The sequence below is a fragment of the Dipodomys merriami genome, unplaced genomic scaffold, assembly GCF_024711535.1.
Source record: "Dipodomys merriami isolate MVZ:Mamm:240054 unplaced genomic scaffold, mDipMer1.0.p SCAF_1315, whole genome shotgun sequence".
NCBI lineage: Eukaryota > Metazoa > Chordata > Mammalia > Rodentia > Heteromyidae > Dipodomys > Dipodomys merriami.
In genome coordinates, this window is record NW_027202622.1 from 100,059 (window position 1) to 126,506 (window position 26,448).

The 26,448-nt window shown below is 40.9% G+C and overlaps 2 protein-coding genes across 3 annotated transcripts; one reads left to right on the top strand and one right to left on the bottom strand.

Annotated features, from left to right (window-relative positions):
* Positions 1 to 3,903: 3,903 nt before the first annotated feature.
* Positions 3,904 to 12,555, bottom strand: LOC138825023 (protein unc-50 homolog). Of its 2 annotated transcripts, XM_070019385.1 has the most exons (7): positions 12,418 to 12,555; positions 11,638 to 11,930; positions 11,092 to 11,375; positions 10,240 to 10,360; positions 6,056 to 6,195; positions 5,877 to 5,978; positions 3,904 to 4,209 (listed from the first exon to the last, which is right to left on the bottom strand). In XM_070019385.1, the coding sequence occupies exons 3-7, from the start codon at positions 11,369 to 11,371 to the stop codon at positions 4,073 to 4,075; spliced, it is 780 nt and encodes a 259-aa protein (XP_069875486.1). In that variant the 5' UTR covers positions 11,372 to 11,375; positions 11,638 to 11,930; positions 12,418 to 12,555; the 3' UTR covers positions 3,904 to 4,072. The 2 variants fall into 2 exon arrangements, with proteins under 2 accessions (XP_069875486.1, XP_069875485.1); XM_070019384.1 differs by lacking the exon at positions 11,638 to 11,930.
* A 57-nt stretch (positions 12,556 to 12,612) lies between these two features.
* On the top strand, positions 12,613 to 26,041 carry LOC138825024 (cytochrome c oxidase assembly factor 5). The gene is made up of 4 exons (XM_070019386.1): positions 12,613 to 12,851; positions 15,459 to 15,542; positions 17,857 to 23,613; positions 24,149 to 26,041. The coding sequence occupies exons 1-3, from the start codon at positions 12,753 to 12,755 to the stop codon at positions 17,896 to 17,898; spliced, it is 225 nt and encodes a 74-aa protein (XP_069875487.1). The 5' UTR covers positions 12,613 to 12,752; the 3' UTR covers positions 17,899 to 23,613; positions 24,149 to 26,041.
* Positions 26,042 to 26,448: the final 407 nt, after the last annotated feature.

The window sequence follows — 26,448 nt, forward strand, 5'->3', positions numbered from 1 at the left end:
TGCATTTCAGGTAAACTATGTAAATCCTTGAACAGTGCTGGCAGCCACAAGGCACATGGTAACTCTAAATTATTAATGTAAAAAATTCCATTTTTAAAGTATTATTTATACTTTTAAATGTACTTTTAATACTCTTAAATGTTTTTAAAACATTCATTAATTTTAAAGTATTCATTATTACATAAACTTCATTCAAGCACTCAGTGGCCACATGTAGCTGGTGGGTCAGCACATTAGACACTAGAGATACAGAACATAACCATCATTGCAAAAAGTTTTGTTGGCTAATACTGTGAAGAATACAAATGTGAACATTTTAGAAATTAATCCTGATAATGAGGGCAGATGTGCAAAGAATTTGGTGGCTGCACCAGTAAAAGATTAGGCATAGCCATTTTTAAAAATCATCAGAAAGGCTCGGTGCCAGTGGCTTATGCCTGTAATTGTAGCTATTCAAGAGACTGAGATCTGAGGATGGCTGTTCAAAACCAGCCAGGGCAGAAAAGTCAGGGAGATTCTAATCTCCAACCACCAGAAAACCAGAAGTGGTGCTGAGTTTAAAAGTGGTAGAGCGTTAGCCTTGAACGGAAAAACTTAGGGACAGCTCTTAGGCCCTGGATTCAAGCCCATGACTGACCCCCCCCCAAAAAAAACATCATTAGCAAAATTGTAAGGGCTTTCCTTTAAATCTTTCATAACTATAAAGAACAAAGTTGTCTCCCAATAATGTTGCCTCTTAAAAAAAGCTTTGGTTATATGAAACCCATAGCAGTTTGGTTATATGTGAACAGCATGTTCAACTTGTTCCAGTTAATAGCAGTGTATATTTGTAGTAAGCAGAATTCTCACAACACCCCTGTGACCTTGTATAATACCTTCCACTTTGGTTGTAAGTGGAACTGTAAATTATGATCCATGCTATATAGTGAAAGGAAGGTTATCTAGGGATAACTAGTTGAATCTCATGATCCCATTAAAAGCAATTTTCTCAGGGCAAAAGTCAGACAAAGCACCCTTGCTAGTTTAAAAAGGGACTACAGGGAAGGAATACAGGTGACGATGAGCTGACAGCTCTGGCTGACAGCCATGGAAGTGGGATCTGCTGCCCTACAAACACAGGAACTGATTTCCACACTCAGAAGATGAATTTGTCTCCAGAAAGTCTACCCAGGTCAGCACCTTGACTACAGCTGTTGGAGACCTCAAACCTGCCTGGATTCTGACCCACAGAACTGTAAGAGAATGGATAGTGTTTTAAGCTGCTAGAGATATAGTGGTTTATTATGTAGAAAATGAATATATTGTTAAAAGGTTGAATTCCTATTTGATTCCCTGCATTGTCCCTCTCCCATTTGGTTTTTTGAAACAGAGGATTTGCTCTGCAGCTCAGGCTGGCCTTGAACTCAATCCTCCCACTTGAGCTTCCCCAGATTTCTTAGAAATCAAATTTGTAACATCACTTGTTGGTGATTTTATGCCTAGTTCATGGTGTATGCCTTCTTTAAACACAAAGTCCTTACTGATAAATCATTATTTCTCGGTTACAGCTAGGATTCTCTGCCAAGAGATCTGTCTCTACTGGTAGTAAAAGTTGCAGTGTAGAGCTGGGGGACATGGCTCAAATAGTAGTAGAGTGCCTAGCAAGCCCAAGGCTCTGAGATCAGACCCTTATATCACAAAAAAGAAATAAAGGTCCAACATTTGGGTAGTGTTCTGTGAAAGAACTGCTAGAATGAGATTGTGGGATGTATAGGATATTTTCCAACATGAGGATTTAGACAGGCTGCTTTGGGGGGTGGGGCATCAGAAGTATAGTAAAGAATGATAAACAGTGCTATTTAAAATCAGACATTAAGAGGAAAAGTAACTTATGCCTTTAGTTAGGTACTTGTGTCAATCAACTTGTTGATATTTGAGAATGTTTTCCAAAGTACCCCTGCCTTTGTGCCATGCTAATGAAGTTCATTTTTGTTTTGGTTTATCCATTAATCTCTGTGCTTACTTCTGCTATATTGCCAGACTCTTGATGAAAGACAAACCAGAATTAAAGAAAAGATAATGAGGCTAAATACTGTCAAAAGATCACCAATTTATGTAATAATCTTATATTTATGTTATAAAAGATTTTAGATTCCCAATCTAATCTTTTGTAGAGAAGGACTTTTGCCAGCCTATGTAACAATGTTTATGTAAAACTAAAACTTCGATAGTTGTAAAATTTTAAATTATTGATCTTAAAATATATGCTATGATAACTAGTATGCTTTAGTTCTTTAATGCATGCAAATATACAATACTAAAAGACTACAACAGTATTATTATTAAAGGAAGAATTTAAAAAAGCATCCAACTTAAGATTTTGTTACATATGCCCCATGCCATCACGCCATCACAGCATCTCACCTGAAACCTTCCCTTCTCCAGTTGGAATACTAACTAGATGATTGTCAGGGAACAGCATGGCAGCAGGAGCTGGCTCTCCAGTCTGTGTGAGATTTAAGACTGTTCCAGACAGTAACAGAATGTTGAAGGGAAGCAATTGTGCAAAGTATCATTCTCACTGTTAACACTGCAGTAAAAATGTACAGACTAGTGGTGCTAAAACTGTTCTAAAATAAGGATTATTTGGTGTGGGGAATATTTTAATACTTTTGGATATTAGGGAGGCTATTTTGTATCACTTGTTCCTAGCTGTTTCATTGTTTTAGTAATTAGCAAATTGTCCTGGAATCAAAGGTTTGGTGTTTTAGTAGTTAGCAAATTGTCCTGGAATCTAAGGTTTGGTACTTAGCTTGATTGGCATTCCATTATGTGAAATGCTGTTTGCTCAAATTTGGTGACAATAACTTTTAAAGATATGTACATTGAGCCTTAAAAATGGCTGATACCGACAGTACTGTAAGATGCACTGCCAGCAGATTTGATACTTTTCAGTATAGACAGTAATGTTTTCTAAGGAAGATTTAGAAGTCTTCTAAGCTTAATGATTAACTCATGGGATAAAAAACTAAAAAAAGTGTATTTCATTCAGAACACTTCCTTTGGAAAGGCTGTCTTTGCATTTGAGGATATTTCTGGAAGCACCCTCTGGAGAAGCTGCCTGAGGAATCTCTCTGCTAGGGTTTGCCAATTTGTTTTTCCTTCTTAAATGTATTGTACATATTTTTCTTAGGATGTCTTCATGGGTTAAACAGTTAACATCCGTAGTAATATTTTAGGTACTTGTTCAACTTTTACAGGAAGATTCTTTTCAAGTTTGCTGCTATAATGAAAACGGAATACCTGGTCCTGTTGACTGTGCCTTCCATCACTGTTTCTCTGTGCCACAAATGTTCATGTGTATTTGAATAAAGACGTTTATAAAGCCACACTGAATGCAAGATTCCTTCTAATAAAATGGGTAAAACAAGAAAGTGGTTGTTGATAAACTTCTGTTTAGCACTGATAAAGTCTGGAAGGCTTTAAGCAATGTTTGCTTTATTTAGTCTCTTCAACTTAACATATTTTTCAGGTTTGTGCTCTATTATGTGTTGTTAGAGCCTAGTATGGTGGTTCTTGTGTGAGTTCTACTTTCATATTACTGAAGGTGAGACTAGGGTTGCATGGCCCGTTTTTAAGGTACATGGGGATAGACTACAGGCATGACTGCCAATAATCCTGGTGACTTGGGGAACAGAGGGAAGAGGATACATGTTTGTCTACTAGGCCACCTCCCACTCTCAGTTCAACCTCAGCATTACCTTCCCCACCCTACATAAATGAGGTAGACCCTGTGCCTGTCAACAGGATTGGGTATGTGTGTGGTATTACTATATCCAAAAGTACTTCATATTAAAAATTTGTTGTTTTCCCCATACCCTTATTTTATCTATAGCATATATGTGCAAATAGTACATCAAAAAGTATGCTTTAAAAATATTTATTACAGAAATGTACATTTAATTAGTCTTAAGGAATGTTGACAATAGTGTTAACCTGTCCCCTTTACAGCTAAAGGATATCTACAAAGATATTTACAAGCTTTACAAAAACTCACTTCCCCAATACTGCAGACAATAGTATTGCCACTTCTTCACTTCACTCTGTACTTGTAGAAAGAACACAGAGCATGGGTAAAGTTCCATCCTAGGGCTAGCGACAGCCCATATAGTAGAATGAGAGGTGCAAACGGGTAAAGAAGAATTACTGTGTTTTTCAAAAATGGCAGTGCTAGAAAAGAAACAAAGCCAAATTGACTTTTTAAACAAGGAAACATGAACATTCTTAAGTAGTATCCAAAATGACAAATTTACTTTTCTGTTGCTTTCTTCTCACTTAGGACTGAGGACAAACTGTTTCAATGCACAAGGCTGAATGTGAAGCAAATCAGGACAGAGAGGGACCAAGGTCACAACTCCTAATTGGCAGTGACTGCCTATCTTTGACAGCTGTTTGAAGAAGTGAGGAAAAAGAGCCATTTGCAATTTCACAGATTGAAAAGTATCAAAGCTCCACACTCAACTAATATTCTACGCTTTAGGAAAGCGTTAAGCTTCAAAATATAAACAACCATGTTGCCTGTTCATTCTTAGTAAGTGGGACCCTGCCCCACATTCTGACTGAAGGTATATAGGCTGCTCTTAACCACAGACTGAACAGCACACTGTTCTACAGGCAGAAGCATCAAAAGTTCACTTAGAGGGCTAGGAAGGTGGCTCAGTGGCAGAGTGCTTGCCTGGCATGCATGAGGCCCTGGGTTCAATTCCTCAGCACCACATAAGCAGAAAAAGCTGGAAGTGGCGCTGTGGTTCAAGTGGTAGAGTGGTAGCCTTTAGCTAAATGGCTGAGGGACAGCGCCCAGGTCCAGAGTTCAAGCCCCACGACTGGCAAAAAAAAAAAAAAAAAGTTCACTTCGAGAACCGAGAACCTAGTGCTTCCTTAAACAACAAAATGCTTTCTCAAAAATACATGAGGTCATTAGAAATGTGAATATAAGATCCCAGACCTCCCCTCTGGACTAGAGAAATGACCCCAAACAAGGTGGTACAGTGAGGGTACTTCCCAAGTACCTGGGATCCCAGGCATGCATTTCTTAAGTAACATAAGACTTTCTCATTCATGTTAAGAAAAATGAACTGACAAGATTGAAGAATAAATACAGGAAGACAGTTGTGGTTCATGGGAAATAACACCAGACCTGAGCCAAAAAGAATAAATACAAATAGGCAAGGCAGCTCATACCTATAGTAGTAGCTACTTGAGAGGTTGAGATTGAGGATCAAGGTTCAAGGCCAACATGAGAGATCAAAAGGCCATATCAACCAATGGTTGAGCATATCCTGTTATCCTAACCACAGGGGAAGTACAGGTAGGAGGATCACAACCCAGGCTGGCCCAGGAATAAGAGGAAGACCCTACCTTTAACCCTTTAAGCAAAAAGGGGCTAGAGGAATCAGTTCAAGTGTCAGAACCTGCCTTGCAAGCATGAGGCCAGGCTCTTCAATCACCAGTGCTGCCCTCTCCCCCCAAAAAGTAAATGCAAATGTGTTCTGAGATTAGGAAAAGTTGGACCTGATCTTTTGTGATCTTCAGTGATCACAAAACATAGAAATGAAGCAAAAGGATTTCAGTGCATATCAAGTGAGCCCATACTTTTCCCTCACCCCAGTTTATTGTTAATAACTTGGAACCTGAACCTTGGAGAAAAGAAAAACATTGTCCTGGCCTTCTGCCAACACCCTGGAAATACCACAATGTGTCACAGGCAAGTTAGTCTCTCTGCTTAAGTTTCCTTATTTTTCAAAGGAGGAAGACATGAGATAATTCATGTAAAATTCTTGAACAAGGCCTAAAGCTTTTCCACTCAATCAACCAAAACATCTTTTAAAACTACTTACCACTGTATCCTAGGAAGGTTACGTAGATATAATAGCCAACTGCAATCAACCATAAAGTATTTCCAACTAAATATCCAATAAATGTATCTGTTAGGATAACATCTGCCAGGAGAAATGCACACCGTGAGTCTGATGTACATAATGAAGACTTTGATAATATTTGAAAAACTACTACTTACGGTTGATGAAAAACAACTGGATAAAATGCAAAATCACTAGGAGTGGATAAAAAGCATTCAGATGCACGTCAAAGGCATAGCCCCACTCTACATCATAATCTCTGCTCTGTCGTTTTACTAAATACTTGTTGGAGATGAACCTGAAAAGCAACATTATAATTTCTTGCATTATACAATAAAATTAGTTCTGTTAATACTACCTCCTATATGCCAGACATTATACTGAACTCTGGAGCTACATCTGGTGGGAGAAGACTAACATTAATATAAATAAACATATAATTAATATAAATATATTAATTAATTATATTAATATATTTAATATATAAACATATATATATCGATATAAATAAATATATGAGCCGGGCGCCGGTGGCTCATGCCTGTAATCCTAGCTACTCAGGAGGCAGAGGTCTGAGAATCGAGGTTCAAAGCCAGCCCAGGCAGGAAAGTCCATGAGACTCTTATCTCCAATAAAACCACCAGAAAACTGGAAGTGGTGCTGTAGCTCAAGTGTAGAGCGCTCACCTGGAGCTGAAGAGCTGGGGGACAGCGCTCAGGCCCAGAGTTCAAGCCCCACGACCGACAAATAAAAAATAAACATATGTCAGACAGTACCATAGACAAAACTACAGCAAAGCTGAGATGCATTAAATAGGATGGTTATACAGTGATGTTCAGGTAAAATAAGGACAGTGAGGACTGGGTAAAAAGACCCAGTGTGCCTCTAAGAAGTGATGTCAAAAAAGAGCCAAAGAGCCACATTGTATGGTGCCTTTGATTTCTGAGTGAAAAAGATCTGTGGAGCTGCAAAAAAGTATCTGAAATTTTTGAGGGGCTCCTTGGTGGCCAATCTGAGAACAGATACTAGGGAAGAGTCGGAGTGGAGACAGAAAGCTACATTGCATAGAAAGCAAGCAGCAGCCTGTAACTATAGGCAGCTAGCAGCGAGGTGAAGTATGACACATTATAGAGCTGAAGGATGAAGTATTGGATGTGGGGAATGAACAAGAGCAGTCAAAGGTGACTTGGAACAAATGGAAGTTTTGCCCTGGAACAAATGGAAGAGGGAACAACTCTGGATTTTTGTTTAATTATGTTAAACATGCTTATTCATACAAAGAAGTGTAAAGTCTGCAGTTTAAAGGAGAGACCCAAATGGCAGATATAAACTCATCAATGTGTATATATTTAAAGCTGTGGACTGGAATGACATCACCAAAACAATAAAAAGACAGTAAGTAGATCCAAGACCTAAGATCTATGCTAACTCCCTATTAAAGATGAAGAAAACAGAAACAGAAAGCAAAGAGGGACTAATGACATACTAGCCATAAGAAGTTATTCAAGCTTATGTCACTTTCTACAAGTTACCTATTAAATGAAGAGTGAAAGAAAGTATAATACACCAACATACAAAAGAACAACAACATACCAAAGAAAAAGAACATCACTTGGTATTGCACGTCTATAATCTCAGCATCCAGTTCAAGGCCAGCCTGGGCTATATAGCAAAACCCTGTCTCTTAAAAAAAAAATAAAAAAACAAAAAACAACCCACAAAAGATCATTTTTACTATATATCTGTTGAAACTCAATGTACCTTTTTATGTCATTGCATTTCAATTCAAGGATACAATTAAGAAAATGCTCTTCCTACAATGGAAATAAAGATAGACAATAAAGAAATAGGGAAAACATGGTATAGAATCCTAAACAGTCCTGCACTTAGTTATCTAGCAATGCTAAAATAATACTGCTTCACTGGAACTTCCCAAAACATTGTTTTAGCCAAGAACATGTGCCATAAAAGTTTACAAAATGAAATAAGCTACACACAGAAAGACAAACACCACAAGTTTCCCATTCACATGTAAGATAAAGTTCACCCATAATAATGTGTGGGATAATGCATTGCCACTAGAGATTGGGGAGGTGGGGGTGATGAAGGGCAATTAGGTCACAGTTATCAGAATAGACAGAAGTTAGTTCTAGTGTCCCACAGTACAGTAGAGGTTGACTATAATTCAAAACAATTCATTATACATTTTATTAAGAACCATAAGTTCAATATTTCCAACACCAAAACATTACTTTTGAGATGGAAATGCTAATCACCTTGATTTGATCCTTATACTGTGTTATCACCCAGAACTCCACACATACGTACAATTAATACAAATTTTGAGTAAGAATATAATTTTATGGAATTACATGTAACTTACTCCCCAGGAAATCCAGCTGCTGCTTTTTTCCCTCTGCTCATCCCTTAAGTGGAACACAGACATCCCTTCAGAGAAATGCCAGCTGCCTACCTCTCCCACCGCCATGTAAGTAACACCACTCATGCTCAAGATCCTAGGCCAGACTGCTGCATCCAGGCTTCAAACCCTCTACCAAAAATACTCAGCTCCCTGAACTCAGCACAGCCACCACAAAAGCTTCATTTACACCTGCCTCTTAGTCACCTATGCCCAAAGCTTTCAGACCATCCCAAGGAGGCCTCCGGCAGCTGCTGCCTCTTCCCAATTCCTTACTACATCATGGTATAGCAAGTTCTTAACTCCATCTCTATTACCACCGCATTGCTCTGGAGGTCTTTTGCCAGGAGCCCTTGGCAAAGGTATATGGCCTGCTCACTTCTTTAACTTCTCTTTCACAGTCATGGGGAAGATTCTTTCCTAAAGTGTGAATTCAATGTTTCTTTCAAAACCATCAAACTATCTCTTCTACCCTTCAAGCCACATGCAATTCTACATTTCACCAAGACACCTCATACTAGTTCCTGTGTATGTTATCATTTCCATTTCTAATTTCTCACATGGTTTACAACACAAACTTCCAAAAATGGTATAAAGTTCTTTTCTGCTGAACTCAAACTGACACAAACTGTGCTAAACTCTACAATGACTTGTGTTTGGTCTCTTTTGCTCCATCGCTACATTTATGGCTTGCTATAACTTATTCCCTTGAAAGTCATTATTTACTGATTTCTTTTCATGGGTAGCTTGATAATGAATGTGTGGAGTTCCATTAGTTAGCTGTACTAATTTTACAATTTTAGATTACGGGTGTATAGTATTTGTTACCTACCTAGTACAAACTAAACCTGTGCTTTTTTTACTCAGATGTTACAAAGGAAGAAAAGGTTGATATAACAGAGATTAAAATCTTGGGGTTTTGGTTAAAATGTTAAGAGCTATTATTCTACACTGCTTATCATATCACAATGATCTCAAAAGTTGACAAAATAACTCCATTTCATGGAAGACATTAAGAGTCAAGCAATGACTATACAAACACAGGTCTCTGGGACTGCAGTGTTCTACTGAGTTTCCTTTGAGATACAATGACCACCTCCCTCCCTCAGCCACTGGTGACTCTCTACTGAGATCACCTGCCTCTCTATCCAGCAGGCCAATGACTGAGGAATTTGGTCTATGAGAGAAGTGAAAAGCCAAACACTAGAAGGCACTTTTTTTTTGCGGGGGGGGGGGGGGGGGGGGGGAAGAAGAGGGGTTGTCATGGGGCTTGAACTCCAGGCCCAGGCCCTGTCCCTCAGCTCTTCAGCTCAAAGTGAGGGGTCTACCACTTGAGCCACAGCACCACTTCTGGTTTCCTAATGGTTTATTGGAGATGAGTCTCATGGATTTTCCTGCCTGGACTGGCTTTGAACCACAATCCTCTGATCTCAGCCTCCAGAGTAGCTAGGATTACAGGTGTGAGCCACCAGTGCCTGGCTAAGGCACCACATTTGAAGTAATGAGAGTCCTTTTATAAAGTGTGCTTGTCTGAATGTAAAAGGTTCAAAGTAGAGTTCCCTGAAATAACCCTCTAGATGTAAAAAATCTAAACTGTATGGAACTACATACACCTAGAAATGCTTCCTCACATACAGACAACTTTATCAGAATTAATAAATGTGTGATTTTCTGTAAATTAGGGATTTTTGTTAACATGCCATAATCATTTCATTGATTTTTCCTACTGTGGCAATATAGAGCATCCCTTAAATATTATTTTCAGATACAGGTACTGACACACATAATGATGGTTACAATAATCTTGGCAGCCAACCATGATGGCTTCAGTTAATTGACTTTGGTTTCAATCAACTACTGTACTTTTAAAGCAAAAAAAATGGCGGCACTACAATATCTGAAAATCCAAGTTACAGTACTTACCACATTAAAGTTGATATCAGAAGGCCAACGCCTACACAATCTATGAATACCACCCATAGAAGAAGCTTTATTGTCTCAAAAAATCCCATGTCCAACACGAAGCCAAATCCTATAGTGGACACTGAAAGAAAAATTTACAAGGTTTATAACAAGAGTCACTGAAGGGACTCTAATAGGTTGTAGGGAACAGGACACATTTCTTGGCCACCAGAAGCCCATAATACAGTAGGGACTTTTCATTAATGGTTAGGGTGCTTTTTAGCTTCCTTGTATTACCTCATCATGATGGTAACCAGGTGTATAAAAAAAAAAAAAAGAGTCTACCCCTTAGCAACAAGGAGAAGAAAAAAAATCACCTCTGAGATTAGAATAAAAAATGAGCAGACCACCCTCCCCAGTATGACTGTCTAGCTATGAAGAGAATAATGGCAGGACACATTTCTGAAAAGGCAGGACATACCTCTGTACATCAGTAAAATACCTTGATTAATCTCCTAAATCTCTGTAAATGTCTATTCATTTTCTGACACCAGAAGGCTGTGTGTTTCCAACAATAGAGCTTTGGGTTCCATCCCAGAATAGTAAACTAACAAAACAAGAAACAGACTGAATTCTGTTCTCTGCCTTGCTAAGGCTTGAAATAGTGGCTTACTTCTCTTGGAATGTGTAGAACCAAGAAGGCAATTTACTTTTCTGTGAGATTCTTCAGAAAAAAAATAAACAAAAAAAGCCCACACAGATTCAAATATCCCCAAATTCTAACTCACAAGATAATGGAAGATAAGCCAAATGACAAGCCTAATCTGAAACACTCAATTTGTTCAACACTATGGCAAATAAACAGGCACTTACCACACAGCCAGACACTTAATAAGACCAAGAAAGCAGGGTCATCTCTGGCCCACTGGTCCTTTGTCTGTTTCCGGTAATGAAAGTTCCTGTAAACCCTCTGTGGAGAAGTGAACAGGTAGAGCATTTGCCAGGCAGCAAACTCAAAATCCATCTGCCGAAAACGAAAAAGCCTTCTGAGGTATTTGTAGCGTTTGGCTCCAGCTGTGTGTCTTGCTGCATCTCTGGAATTCAAGACTCCATTCCCCTGCACTGAGGAATTCACTGAAGTACTTGGTAGCATCTTTCTACAAGGAAGAAAAAGATATATTTTTTTTCATGCAATCTGAAGAAACATTTGGCAACTAGCATGCCTCTTCTGAGTTGCTTAGCTGGAAACTTATTTTACACTTTCTCCTTCACCCCTCAGAAGAGCCAGGGGCCAAAGCAATGGAACTGGTTCTGAGGCTTGTCTTGGGGTTGGAGAACTGCTGGATCGCACTCCATAAGGGCAGCACCACGCCCTTCAGAGCTATCTAATAACACTTATCCGGGGCCCATGTTTCCAACCTTGACCTCACTCAATCTTCACACACTCCTCCCAGATAGATGCAGTCCGTGGAAGGTGAGGAAAGGGGCACCGGTAGGTGAAGACAACGGTGAAAAATGGAACTCTGGCCAAAATTCCGTGTAGTTAACGACCAAGCCTTTGAGGCACAACTTAAGGCTGACTAGAAAGCAAGATTGATGAAATGGTGAAATCGCTTATTCATCCAAGTCCGTCCACGATGGCCGGCAAGCTGACCAGACGTGATCCACCAGTTCCTCAAAATGTAATGTAGCTGGGGATGGGGATTCAGAATCTGAGGCCGAAGAATACATTAAAAAAAAAAAATGTAACCACAAAACTCCAATCAATCCCTGGTTTTTAACACAAAGAACAGTTAAAGGAGGAGTGACCCAGTGGGAAGCCAGTCCACACGAGTCCTGGGCTGGGGCAGCCGCGGTCCCCACCGCCGGCCAGCAGCGCCCCAGGCCGGGGCCACGGCCTCGCCGCCGCGGGTGACGGCTGAAAACACAACGCGGGAAGAAGCCACGAGCAGGCTCTGGCCTGTGCACGCGCGCGTGTGTATGACGGATGTGTGTGTGTGTGCACGGATCGGTGGTGAGTGTGAGGGCGCGCCGTCCAGCAGCAAGGACACGCTGAAACCAAACCTGTCCCCGCCCCGGCGGTCCGGGACCCCGGGCGCCCCGGCCGGGTCTCCCCGACGCCCGGGCCACCAGCAGCCGCAAAAACAGCCCCGGAGACAGCACGAGCCGCTGCCGGACAGAGCACTCCTGGGGCCTTACCTGACCCTGTGGTCGCGTCGACCCGACCTGGGTCCGGAAAGCCCGCCAACTCCGCCACAAGCCGAGCCCACCCAGGGCCGGGGCCCACTTCCCTCCCCGCGACGCTCCCGGCGCTCCGGCGCCCCGCCTTTACGTCACCGGCGCCCACTTCCGCCGCGCATGCGCCGACTCCTGGGGACGCGCAACTCTTCCGCCCTGACCTCCGCTTACCTACCGGAAACTGACGGTGACCCCTCCGGGTTCCCTCCTCTGTGGGCGTCGCGTGTACCCAGGGGGGGGGCTGTAGTCGCCGAGGACGTCGAGGTCAGGCCTGCAGCTGGCCGGGGGGCGCGGTGATGCCCCGGTATTACGAAGACAAGCCGGAGGGCGGCGCGTGCGCGGGCGTGAAGGAGGACCTGGGGGCCTGTCTGCTGCGGTCGGACTGTGTGCTCCAGGTAGTGCGGCGGACGCTCCCGGCCCACCCCGCCCAGGGGGGAGATAACCTCCGAACCCGCCCCGTCGGGCTTGGCCAAGGCTCGCGTCGCCTCGGGAGGCATTTCTGGACCCTAGAGGAGGCGGGTGGGGATCTCTGGGGCTAGGAAGTGAACATCCCGTGGCATGAATGAATATGCGGTACTTCGTACACCTGCCCCACGGGCGAGCAGGGTTGGTGGTGGTGCCTGGATGGGGTACCACGATGTGTTCTTGGCTCGTTCGACTTTGTCTCTGAGGTGAAGGGCTCTACATTTCGGGATGTAGTGCACCCCCACTCCCACCCTTAATTCTTCGCTCACTGCAGCCTTCCCAGCATCTTAGAGTGAAATTTAGTTGGCCCAGGTTCTGATTGACAGCCTAAGTAAAGCACTGAAGCCCTTTCTAATTTGAGACCCATCGGGAGGGCAGCGATGATTTTTGCATCTGGAACTGCCCTTTCAGAAAGCTGCTCTCATTTCAAAGAACTGTCAGCAGCACCAAAATGGACATCCACCCTGTCTGTGTCAGTGTTTCTGTTGGTCCCGATTTACATTTGAGTCGCTAATTTTAGCAGTCGGCCACACTTGATTCCCAGTGTCTTCATAAGACTCCATAGAATATCCGGTTAACCCTGGGTGATCACGAGAGTCTAGGGAAGAGCAGATTCAAGAGACATCTCTGGAGTTGGTACAGGGTTTTATGACTTCTGGGAGATCAAAAGATTGGAACTGCCACAGGAAGCTCACCACAGGACTCCTATTTGTGTCTCCATTAACAGCTGCCAAACCTGCTGACTTGTCTTCAAAAATCATCTGGCAGTGGACACAGGAGAGCTTAAAAGCAAATTCCACTGTTATTCCCACCATGTCTCTCAAGTCAATTTTTAGACATAACCAGGTTTTGATCTCAGAAGGCAAAGTTGTTATAATTAGCGTCCTAATTATAACTTCAAGTATATAATACAGACACCCAGATAAAGTAGTTATTTCTTTTAAGCGAGGCATGGTGGCACAGGCCTATAATCCCAGCACTCAGGAGGCCGAGGCCAGTTAATCGTGAGTTCAGGCTACATAGTGAGACTCTACCCCCAAATAAGCAAATAAAAATTCTCACTTTCACATATAAATAGGGCCCAGGAGTTTCCTTCAGTCTTCCTGGGATTCAGACTGTTGATTTTGTGACTGCAAGTTGTGAGGTTGTAAGGATTGTTTCATTGGTCCAAGTGCCAAGCCTCCATATCAGACTCCCTAACCTTATGGAGTATAGTGGAAGGAAAGGGCAAGCCTCTTTCCTTTAAGGACTGACCCAGAAGTTTTGCATCTGTTACCTACACATTATTATTAGCTAGAACGTAGTCACATGACAGTATCCTGCTGTAAGGCAGCCCAGCCACATGCTTGATAAAAGGATGGTAAGGAACAACTAGCAACCTATCACTGGGGGGTAGGAGGTAAGCATCAATCTTTTTCTCTTGAGTTTTCACCTGGTAGTTAACGTTAAAATGTAGTGGCTAAGATAGTGTTTGTGGAGGCATCAGCTTACAAATCATAGTCTTCTACATAGGTTATTATTATTTTTTTTTGTCTGACTTCACATTGTTCATGTGGGCAACAACCCCCATCAGCAGTGTTACAGAGCTGGAACTTAGTGCAAGGAAGCTTGCTACTAGGATAGTGAGAGAATCACTATTTCAAGTTGACACCTGAAATCTAGGTCCCAAGCATACAGACTAGGAAGTGGCAATGTTCCCAGTAACAGAAATATCAAAGACATGGTGCCCTGTAGCTTTTTTCAAGTTGAAAGAATGGCTATTTCTAGCAAAATAAGGGTGTAGGGAGTAGTTGGGCTGGTAGGACTGGTGAGTCAAAATTTGCTTGATGATTTGCCTGGCATCGGTGGCTCATGCCTGTAATCCTAGCTACTCAGGAGGCTGAAATCTGAGGAGCTACTCAGGAGGCTGAGATCTGAGGATTGCTGTTCAAAGCCAGCCCAGGCAAAGTCCGTGAGACTCTTATCTCCAGTTAACCACCAGAAAACCATTAATTGGCACTATGGCTGAAGTGGTAGAGCCCTTGCCTCGAGCTGAAGAGTTCAGGGACGGCGCTCAAGCCCCACAACTGATTTAAAAAAAAAAAAAAAAAAGACAAAAAAAAATTGCTTGATGAGAAAACCCTGACTCTGAATTTCAACCTGACAATTTGACTTATATTTTCCTGCAAGTAATTTTCTAGCCTACTTCATTAACACTTAGGAAATGATTACTACAACATTAAAAATGTTGTGATTCTAGGGTTTCTGGCTCAGTTTTCACCCATAAGAAGAAACAAGATTCTAGATTTTAATATAAGCATAATAAAAATTTTCACATGGAAACTAGTGTTTTCCAAAGTTCACAGACTTCCTTAAAGTGCCTAAGGTCAAAAGTTTTTTTATTCTATCCTTTTCAAGTACCAGCAGTCAAAATGAATTAAGATTTCTTACATAATTGTCTTCCTCTTTTAATATTAAAAAAAAAAAAAACTTTTCAGGACGGTTGTTTTGTGCTCTGTGCAGAGATGTCCCTTATGTTCATGTTCTGTGTGTCGCAGGAAGGAAAATCCCCTCGACAGTGTCTGAAGGAAGGATACTGCAGAGCTTTGCAGTATTCATTTTTTGAGTGTAAAAGATCAATGGTAAGTGATTAAAGGGTTTTGCAAACATGTTAAAAATTAGCTACGTGGAATTACATGTGAGCAATTTAATAGTCATAAGTAATGATAGTGTTTGGGGAAAAAATGATGTGGATATTATTTCTTATTGCAGTGAATTAAATGTGAAACGGCATTCATAAAAGCTCCTAACCTGTAATCTCTCACCTTGCTAACCACAGCTGCGAACCTTCAAGAGTTTCTTAAAGTACAAAAAACCAGAAAGGTATAAAAGCAGGTGGTTACTGTCAATTCAGATCATGTATCAGTTATACATAAACTTACAATGTCAAGGTGTGAGGTATATACTCTTCCTTCTGCTTTATGTGACCAGAGAGAAATGTCAGTATCTTGGCTTTAATTTTAAATTTGATGGATTGTGGAAGATATCACTAATCTGGAGCTCTGTAGTACATTCTTTGATTTGAAAAATGTACAATGATCTTTGGAATGGAAAATGAGGCTTTTCTGAAGAAAGAAAAATATGAAGTCAGAAATTTGATCACCCTTTAAAGAAAAAAAAAAACTTGGCCCAAAGTCTGCATTTAGAAACCATATGGTAAAGCCTTTCCTTTTGTTCACAGAGGACAAAGATTATGGGTATTTATGAGCCTGGAGGCCAAACAAAGAACATGAGGGTGTTGGCTGATCATCTAGCAAAGATATACTTAATTTTGGCCATGCTGTGTTTTTTGCCAAGTGGCAGTTCTCTAATGTATTTTCCTGTTATTTAAGGTATAGAAAAGGTTATTCTTGCCTTCCCTCACCAGTTTTGTTACTCACATAAATGCAAGCCTAAACTTATTTTTTCAGTTTACCTTTTAAGAAATTTTTAACAATTGAATAACCTGTTCCAGTGCTTCTGGCAAACATCACTTTGCCCTCTGACACCAGAAGAGCAACCTGGGGAACTGGGTGGCCGATGCGCAGATTTTCACATGCTTCCTACTAGACTGATTCACTCCTTGTTTCCTCCCTCCTCCCAAATGAATGGAGTGTTGCCACACTTAATGCTGGCAACTTACAGGCCTTGGTAAAATTGAGAAACATTTAAATCTTGTAGGCACTTCTGCCTACTGTTTTAGAGATTAAATCCTGTTCAGAGTACATGGGGATTCAAATATGTTGTTAGTCTGTCGGGGGGCTCGAATCTAGGCCTGGGCACTGTCCCTGAGCTCTTCAGCTCAAGATGAGTGCTCTACCACTTGAGCCACAGTGCCACTTCTGGTTTTCTGGTGATTAATTGTGGATAAGAGTCTCATGGGGATTTTTTTTCTGCCTGGCTGGCTTTGAACTGCGACCTTCAGATCTCAGCCTCCTGAGTAGCTAGGATTATTTATGGTCACTCTTATGTTCCACTGTTTTCTGAAAATATGGTTCTTGTACTCAGACCACTAATGTCTGCTCCACACTGGTTGCATTGACTCTTTGATAGAGCTAAAAAAATTACTTTCTATGGGATTTGTGGGCAGCAGTACTGTCTAGACAAGTCTGTCTTAGACTGCCTTTAGAACCTTCCACTCTCCCTACCACCCTTCAGAAATGGGCGCATTGTGAGGCTGAAGTCAGTCACTGTCAGCACAGGAGGAAACTCACAGTGAAGATTTCAGATCCCAAGATGACTGTGTAAACTCAATTTTTTCAGGGTTCTTTCCTCTTTTCTCAGTTTTTTATTTAAAGATGTAAAATACATTTGCATACTAACCTGAACAAACTGGGAAAAGATAAGTGTAATTTGAATTCTCCTTGGGATCTTCTACTAACCATTAAGTGATTCTTAACATTTTTTTTTGGGGGGGGGGGTCCGGTCATGGGGCCTGAACTCTGGGCCTGGGCGCTGTCCCTCAGCTCTTCAGCTCAAGGCTAGCACTCTACAACTTGAGCCACAGCGCCACTTCCGGCTTTTTTTTCTTTTTGCTTATGTGGTGCTGAGGAATCGAACCCAGGGCTTCTGGCATGCAAGGCAAGCGCTCTACCACTGAGCCACCTTCCCAGCCCCAATCTTAACATTTTTAATGAATCTTTATTATTGTATTTTTCATTAGTAGTTCTGACAGATTGCCTTTGTTGTTGTTTTTGCTGTTTTGAGACAAGATCTCACCATATGCCATACCGGTCTCAAACTCACAATGCTTGTACCTTTTACCCAGGGCTAGATTTCAGATACCACCATGCCCAGGTACCTTTTTAATTTTGTGGAAAATAGTGTCCTTTTCTCATGTAGTGACTAACAACTCTTTACCAAAGGTGTACCTTATTGTATCAAATTTACTTTTGTAATTGTACACTTTATTTTCAGTTGGATGCCAGAGCAAGATTCAGAGGAAGAAAAGGATATTAATACCACCATGCTAAAAGCAAGACTAAGAGAATATTTTCTTTGGTCATTAACATAGAAGAAGCCAAAATGGGAAACATGATGTGTGCTACAGCGATTTGGTGGGACCAGTCATTCCCTCCACTGAACACTGGGAAAAATGGATGAACACTTGTTTTTATGTTTTGAGTAAATGATTCTCATGGTTGAAATTATTTTTAGAAGATAATTTTCATTGAACAATTATGGACTAGAAATAATGTATTTTTGATAGTTGTCCTAAAGTACAAAGAATGGAAAGATGGTTATTTTCAAACCTAATTCTTCAAACTAACTTGAAGATCTAAAAGGCTCCTGATGTGATTGACACCATTGATATCTCAGCTTATGTAGATAGTGTTTTGGGGGAAAGTTCAGGATAAAAGATTTTCTTTTATTCAGTTGGCTCTATTTAGTTCTAAAGTAATTGTGATTACTTGGGGAAGAAGGGCTTCAGGTGTACTGATTGAAGTAACAAACTATAAAACTCTCTAAAGGCATAGCAGGATGCAGAACCAGGGTTCTTTGCTTCTACTTCTTGACTCTTTCTGCTGCTTCCTAGTTTCATTTTTAGTCTTACCCTCTTCAGTGGTCCAGTATCAAGCGTAAGTCCACATCCTTAAGAACTATGACCCAAAAAGGGAACTTCCCTTCCCAGAGTCCACAAATCAAAGTTACTACTACTGGTCTTCCCTGGATCACTGGGCCTTGCATCTCACTCTTGTGATCTTAGCCAGGCTAAGGTTCTCCCATCAGAAATCACGTTAGGTGAGTAATGGGACTCATCCTTTGAGGAAAGGGATTAGGAGAATATTGAAACATTTGCCATGACATGGCAGCAAATGTAAAGACATGAAGTGGTTGAGAATGCTTAGAATTATAGTAATGTTATTCTGATCACTTAGCAGATAGCCAGGTAAAAATCTAAACTTCTAACTTGATGTTTGGAATTGAAGAACAATTCTAAAGGAACATAGCTTCTTTTTACTTCCACAGTTTATTGGAGATAAAACAGTCAAGATATTATGTAATCACTTGCTGTTCTAGAAGTTCATCTAAAATTAGGATTCCTGAGTATCAGTGAGTCTGCTGTGTATACTGCTTTCTACCTTTCCACCATGAGAAAATTGATTTTTTTCAATACTGGTGTATAGCTATTTAAGGGCTACAACGTGTGTGCGTGCGTGCGTGCGTGTGTGTGTGTGTGTGTGTGTGTGTGTGTGTGTGTTGCTGGGAAGGAGCTCAGAGCCTTGTGCTTGCTAGGCAAGTGTGCTACCATTTACAGTGCCCAATTTCAAGTGCTACACATTTCATTAACGGTAATTTTAACAAGAAACTGTCTAAAATGCATTTTTACAAGATCTCATTGCTTTTGTTTAGTAACATTTATTGGGAGCTTTAGTTGAAAATTCACACCACAAAATTCACTATTAAAACAACATGATTCATTATATTTAGTGTATCCACAATGTCATCACCTTCAATTCTAAAATATATGTGTCACTCCAAGAACTAATGTCTATTAACACTCATTCCTCATTCTCCCTTTTATCTCTAGGTCTATTTTTGATCTATTAGAAAAATCAAATTAGATTATAGCCTCTTGTGACTGGTTCCTCTTACCTTAAGGTTTCACTTACCTTCAAGATTTATCAATATATAGCATCTCCCTGTACTTCATCACTGTTGACAGATAGCATTCTGTAGTTATAGACATGCTACCTTTCATCCAAAACTCTTGAGTTGTTTTCACTTTAGGCCTATTATGACTAATACTAAGTCTTGAACAAATTGTACATTGCAAATTTCACTGAAGTGTCATGAACATTCTCAGTGGCTACACCAGGGTTTTATGTTCCCATCAATGTGTGAGTATTCTTGGATCTTAACATCCTCACCAACAGATTACATTTACGTGGCTATCAAGTGGTATCTAACTTGTATTTTACTTTGCATTCCGTAAGGTCTGTTCCATCTATGACTGGTCATTTGTATGTCATTAAACAAAGATGTCTATTTAGCTGTTTAGCACAGTTTTCAATTAGAGTACCATCTTTTTATAGCTGACTTGTAAGAGTTCTTGATATGTTGTAGATACAGTGCTTTAAAGATAATAAGCAGATGTACTTTTCCCAATTTGATTTATTTCCTTGTTGATTTTTGAAGCAGAATTTTAATTTTGGTCTATTAGTTTTTCTTTGTGTAACTAAGAAATCATTCTTAATCGTAGATTACAGAAAATTACTCATTTATGCATTTTATAACTTCACATCTTCCATTTGGGTCTGATTCATTTTTTTTTAATTTCACATACCTTTATTAGTAGCCACAACTGTTTCTTGATATGGAGAATTAAACAGAGAACCTTGTTCGTGCTCAACAAGTGTATATTTTGGTAGTGGTAAGGGTCTTGACATTGTTAACCCAACCCAGAAGCAGTCGCTCATCTTGCAAAACTATTCACTAAGTAACTCTCCCAGCCATCCCCATTGCATCCCTCCCCATCCTGAGCAAAAATTGTACTTTCTCTGAATTTTTAGTACTGAATGCTTCATATGAGTGGAATATATGTCCTTTATCAAATGGCTGGTTTCACTTAGTAATACTTCTTAAGGTTGAGTAATATTGTATCATAATTACCTTTTTTTGGCAGTACTGAAGCTTTTAATTCAAAGTCTTTTCCTTTTAATGCAAATCAAAATTGAGATTTTTAAGAGAATAACAAATAGTAAAATAGCAGGAAAAAATGACTGCTGTTAGAAATATAAATTAGTGCAGCCACTATGGAAATCAGTATGGAGGTTCCTCAAAACTATCATATGATCCTGCTATACCATTCAGGCATATACCCAATGCAATGTAAGGCAACTTAAAATAGACATTTGCCTATTCCTTTCTTTGATCTGATGAGTCTGGTTCCTGATTCATCTAGAATAACTGATTATGTTGAGATCTGAAAAGCAATATGGTTTAGTGCTGAAATAGGAAGGATTTTAATTATATACCACAAAACATCATTCATCTGTTAACTCATTAAATGTTTTGACTAGCAACTTTATAGCAGGCATTACACTTGCTCTTGTGAATACAAAGATAAATGGCCAGAGGGAGAGGCTACACACAATATCAGTCATATTTAAAACTGAAAGAAAGGATAACAAGTTAAAGGGACAACTCATTCTGTGTGGGAGAGAAGTCACCAAATAAGGACCTGCTAGGGTGGGGCTTTAAAGGAGAAATAAGGAGGCTGAGGAATGCTCCACACTAGAGGGACATGGACATAGATCAGGGTTGTGTGTAGACACAAACTATGGAGTAGACTGGAGAGAGATTGAGGTAAACAGTGGTTGATGGGGCCTTGTGAAGGTTAAAATCTTGTCAACTTGACTAGACTGAGAGCTGCCTAATGGATTATTAAGGCATTGTGTCTCTGAGGGTATTTCCAGAAAGGATTGACGTGAGAGCAACTGAGAGTGAAAGACCAGTCATAAATCATTAGCACCCCCTAGTAAGTTTAAGGCCTGATAGGATAAGATCCAGTGTTAGAAAAGAAAGTCAGCATGTGTATGCTCCTTTCTTCCTGAGTGTGAATCTATTCCTGCTGCCACTGCCAGTGGATATCAAACATCAGCTTCTTCAGTCTTTTGGTATGGACTCACTCCAGTCACTCTCTAGGGAACTCCTTTAACCTTCAGACTGGGACTACATCATTGGTCTCACTTGTTCTCAGGTGTCCAGTTTCATGGACAGTGACTACCAGGGTCTCTTCCTCTCCAGCATGCAGTCAGCATGGGACTGACTAGCCTCTACTCATGTAACTTGATCTCGTAAGTCCCCTTTGACAGTGATGCATATATTCTAATGCAGACCTTGGTATCAGTGTCACTGGAAGCAGTATTTGTTCAAACCGAGAGAGGTTCCTAAAGAGCAAGGACCTCCACCAGTGGTATTCAGTTTATGACCCATGGTGCTGTGTTCAGAAAATAGTGCTGACTTGAGTTCATAACACTTCATAGAAAAGAACTTAAAAGATGAGTCTAGTAAGAAGTTTTATTTAGCAGCATACAGAAGAAAGAAAACAAAGCAGAGCACAAAACACATCCCTGGAGATGTGGGCACATGAAGAGTGCCAAATGCTTGGTTAAGATATGTTTATAAGGCTCAAGTAGTCCAGGAGAATTTGAACTTTCCTCCAAATAAGCATGTTCTTTGTGCTTGGCATCTGGTTATACTCAAATCATTTTGCTATTGTAAAATTGTAGCTTTATAACCCAAGCAAGGAAATAGTGAGTCCGAGGTGATTCTGCTAACTGAAGGGTCATGGGTACCTGTTCTTGTAACTGGGGCAAGGTCAGAGCAACTATTCTCTTACACATTGTTTAATTGGGAGTGTTTAGAAAGAAATGTACACTCTTTATAGTGTTTAATTTTACCATCTTCCTCTTCTAATTATATCTTTATGTTTGAAAATATGCCATGTTCTTCCTTTTATGATTCTGATTTAAGGCAGGAGATCCCATCTGTAGGAAGTAACTGTTCTTTTTTTTTTTTTTTTTGGTCAGTCATAGGGCTTGAACCCTGAGCCTGGGCACTGTCCCTGAGCTCTTCAACTCAGGGGGAGCGCTCTATCACTTGAGCTACAGTGCCACTCCCAGTTTTCTGGTGGTTTATTGGTGATAAGAGTCTCATGGACTTTCCTGCCCGGGCTGGCTTTGAACTGTGATCCTCAGTCTCCTGAGTAGCTAGGATTACAGGTGTGAGCCACCAGCTCCCAGCACTATTCTCCTTTTAACAAGGTCTCCTCTTAGCCAAAGGATGAGTTTGTATCAGATACTTTTCTTGAGATAATTACAATGTATTTACCTAAAGCAAATCATTAATGTATGGTTGAAAGTATTGTTATTGTAGTGAGGAATGGGAGACTTCAATGGTTTATTGGTATAGTGCTTCTTAGCTCCTGGTTCTTTTTTTTTTTTTGTCTCATGCTTCAGTATTCCTAACTTAGCCTGTCTCCCCCAGAGTAGTTCTAGAGAAACAGACCTGTGCAATTGGTTTGTGGTTTCTGGAGTTACCACTATTAACTTGACTAGATGTAAAGATGCTAAAGACTCTCGGGTAATGTAGGGAACACTGATAACCTATGGCTTGGGCTGCTTACAGAATTCTAATCAATCACCTGTGAGAGTCAAGGAATTTGGTGACTCTATAAATGATACTTTTGAACATTTTTGTAAAATTAAGAAATATAGTGATGGTGTCTGGTTGCTTCTGCCACCAGTTTAACAAAAGGAAAAGAACTAGCTCTGAGATATCAATTTCTCAGCTCCAGATGTGCACAAGCAAACTAAAGGCCTCTAAGTGTGCCTTGAAGGAAAACTTCTCCTGTAGACAGAGGGCTGAGTTGCCAAAATCCAAATACAAACAACACATGAACTGGCTGGATTGCAAGGCAAGTTTAAATGGTGTCTGCAGTTCAAATGAGGGCACTGGTTTTTAAAAAGATGGGATCCTGTGGCTGGTATGTTATGGGGGAGGGTCCTGATGAGGCTGGGGACACTGAACTCTCAAATTGTGATGGCTTTACTTTGCCAAGGAAGTGACCTCTCCACTCCCCTACAGTGTGGGCCTCTTCACCTCTGTCTGAGGAAACTAATCCTGCAGCAGGTGGTCAATCGTGCCCAGAGACACGTTACTTCCAAGGTGTGTCAGAAGCACAGATCCTATTAAATATGTCTTCATCACTGTTTACTTTTCTCTTCTTCTGCAAGTCTGTTCTGCTTGGTGCTCATTCTTCTCATAAAAAGGGAGTTTCTTTTCCTGTCTTCCTTACTGATCTTAAATACTGAATCATATCCATTGTATATGTCATTACTTTCTACTCTGGGAAACAATTCAGGTTCTTTGAGAAAAGGCTGAATTTACAGTATAAAAATAACCATGAACACCTGTAAGCCAAAGCTCTGCCTCTCCTTCTGGGAAGCCTCCCAGCCCTTGGTGCTGGATCAGGCAGCCTGGGCTAACTGCACTGTCCCCACCTTGTCCTACTGGCTGTCATCACTACCATCACTGCATGCTCCCAGAATTCCTGGGATTCTGGGTGGGGTTTTATACATGTTGAAGTCTGTACAACTTCCTGAAAACTCAGCTTTCCACATGGGCTTGTTAAGAGGCATTTGGGGGTGGGGGTTGGGGGGGGGGAATTGACAAGAAAAAGGATTTTGTCTTTCTCCTCTAGGAGCATTTTGCAAGCACTTGCTTGCCAGAGGTGGGTGCTGGTCCCAGAAGAGCCAGCCTAGGAGCATGGCAGACTATCCAGGCATGAAGCCAGACTTTTCTGGCACTGAGAAAAGCTCTTCAGTGTAACTGAGGAGGTCACACTGTGCTCATAAAGGAAGATCTACAGCTTAGGAAGCCCCATGGCTAACTACTGCAGCATGAAGAACACATGATATTGCCTCACACTTTGTGAGACCTCTAGAAAAATGAGGCCAATTTGCTATTTAATGTTGCTTATAATGAACTGAACTGTTTACCCATCAGAAGAATCTACAAGGTAATAGCAACATCTCAGTAGCTAATAAAGCGGGATGCTCCATTCTCAAGCCTGCTTTACCTTCTTCTAATATAAAACCTCTCTGGGAAGCTGTTAGTCCTGGGCAGCCAGGTTGCATCAAGCTCTCAACTAGGCAGAGGCTGAAAAGAAAAGGATACAGCAGGATAAAATCCAGGCTGACAGGACTTCCCCATGGCTTATCCTTAAAGAAACAAAATTAAGTCAGGCTGAGAGGAAGAAGTCACTCTCAGCAAATTCTAAATATAGCATGGAACTTAAGCCAAATAATTCCAGGTAAATTGGTCACTGTGTAAAACTTAAGCCACAGCAAAACAAGAACTAACAATAGGTGAATACTGCAAAAACAAATCTTGGACAGAAGAGCTTTGACAGAGATCATGAGTAGCATGAACACACAGACAGGCCAAGCACCTGAGCCCAGCCCCTCAGGACACACCACCATCCCTTACAAGACAAGGACAGCATTCCCCATAGGTGTCACTTTTGGTGTGGAAGCTGAAACAATTTCAGAACAAGCAGCAAATATGGAAAGACAGGTAAATTTGGCTACATAAGCTTTAAACTTTTTTTTTTGGCTGATCTTGGGACTTGAACTCAGGGCCTAGGCACTGTTCTTGAGCTTCTTTTGCTCAAGGCTAGCACTCTACCACTTGAGCCACAGTGCCACTTCTGGCTTTTTCTATTTATGTGGTACTGAGGAATTGAACCCAGGGCTTTATGCATGCTAGGCAAGCACTCTACCACTATGCCACATTCCTAGCCCTAAGCTTTAAGCTTTTTTGTATATCCCTTGTATATTCATAAATGAAGCAAAAAGACAAATAGATTTAAAAAATCTGCAACACATGACAGTTTTTATGTACTGCATATTTTTTAAAACTTAATATGCAGCCAGCCTGACACCTGTAATCCTAGCTACTCAGAAGGCTGAGATCTAAGGACCATGGTTCAAAACCAGCCTAATCAGGAAAGCTTCTTGTTTCCAATAAACTACTCAAAAAAAAAAAAAAAAAAAAAAAAGGCAGCTAGAAGTAGAGCTATGGCTTAAGTGGTAGACTGCTAATCTTGAGGAAAAGAAGCTCAGGGACAGTGCCCAGCACACACACACTGAAAAAAGACCAACATTCAGGGACAGTGCCCAGCACACACACACACACACACACACACACACACACACACACACACACACACACACACACACACACACACACACACACACACACACACACACACACACACACACACACACACACACACACACACACACACACACACACACACACACACACACCCAACATTCCAATGGACAGTGCCCAGCACACACACACTGAAAAAAGACCAACATTCAGGGACAGTGCCCAGCACACACACACACACACACACACACACACACACACACACCCAACATTCCAATGGACAACACACACACACACACACACACACACACACACACACAACATTCCAATGGACAGTGCCCAGCACACACACACTGAAAAAAGACCAACATTCAGGGACAGTGCCCAGCACACACACACACACACACACACACACACAACATTCCAATTGAGTCACAGAAAGGCAAACATCAAGCAGTCACTGGTGTCTCACACCTATAATCCCAGCTACTTGGGATACTGATTGCATCTGTCATTCCAAACTCTGTAGAAGGTAGAGATCAGGAACATCACAGTTCCAGGCCAGTCTGGGCAGAAGACTCTTCGATACTCCATCTCCAGAGAGAAATAGTGGATCCCACCTTTGATCCTAGCAATGACAGGAAGGCTAAAGGTAGGCAAATCACAGCTCATGCACATGTTTGGGTGAAAAGAGAGATCTTTTCTAAAAATAACCAGTAAAAACAGTAGTGGAGATATGGCTCAAATAGTAGAGTGCCAGCCTAGCAAGCATAGATTCTGAGTTTAAAAAAAAAGAAACATTGAGTATTAGGGAAAAAAATAAAT

What these genes read in the sequence shown, in the direction of transcription:
- LOC138825023 (XM_070019384.1), bottom strand. Translation starts at nt 11,371, where the DNA reads ATGCTACCAAGTACTTCAGTGAATTCCTCAGTGCAGGGGAATGGAGTC. An exon ending in CTGATATCAACTTTAATGTG is followed by an intron (nt 6,196 to 10,239) that starts GTAAGTACTGTA and finishes GTTGCTTTTCAG; the next exon opens with GTTCATCTCCAACAAGTATT. An exon ending in CCAGTTGTTTTTCATCAACC is followed by an intron (nt 5,979 to 6,055) that starts GTAAGTAGTAGT and finishes TTCTCCTGGCAG; the next exon opens with ATGTTATCCTAACAGATACA.
- LOC138825024 (XM_070019386.1), top strand. Translation starts at nt 12,753, where the DNA reads ATGCCCCGGTATTACGAAGACAAGCCGGAGGGCGGCGCGTGCGCGGGC. An exon ending in GGTCGGACTGTGTGCTCCAG is followed by an intron (nt 12,852 to 15,458) that starts GTAGTGCGGCGG and finishes TGTGTGTCGCAG; the next exon opens with GAAGGAAAATCCCCTCGACA. An exon ending in TTGAGTGTAAAAGATCAATG is followed by an intron (nt 15,543 to 17,856) that starts GTAAGTGATTAA and finishes CTTTATTTTCAG; the next exon opens with TTGGATGCCAGAGCAAGATT.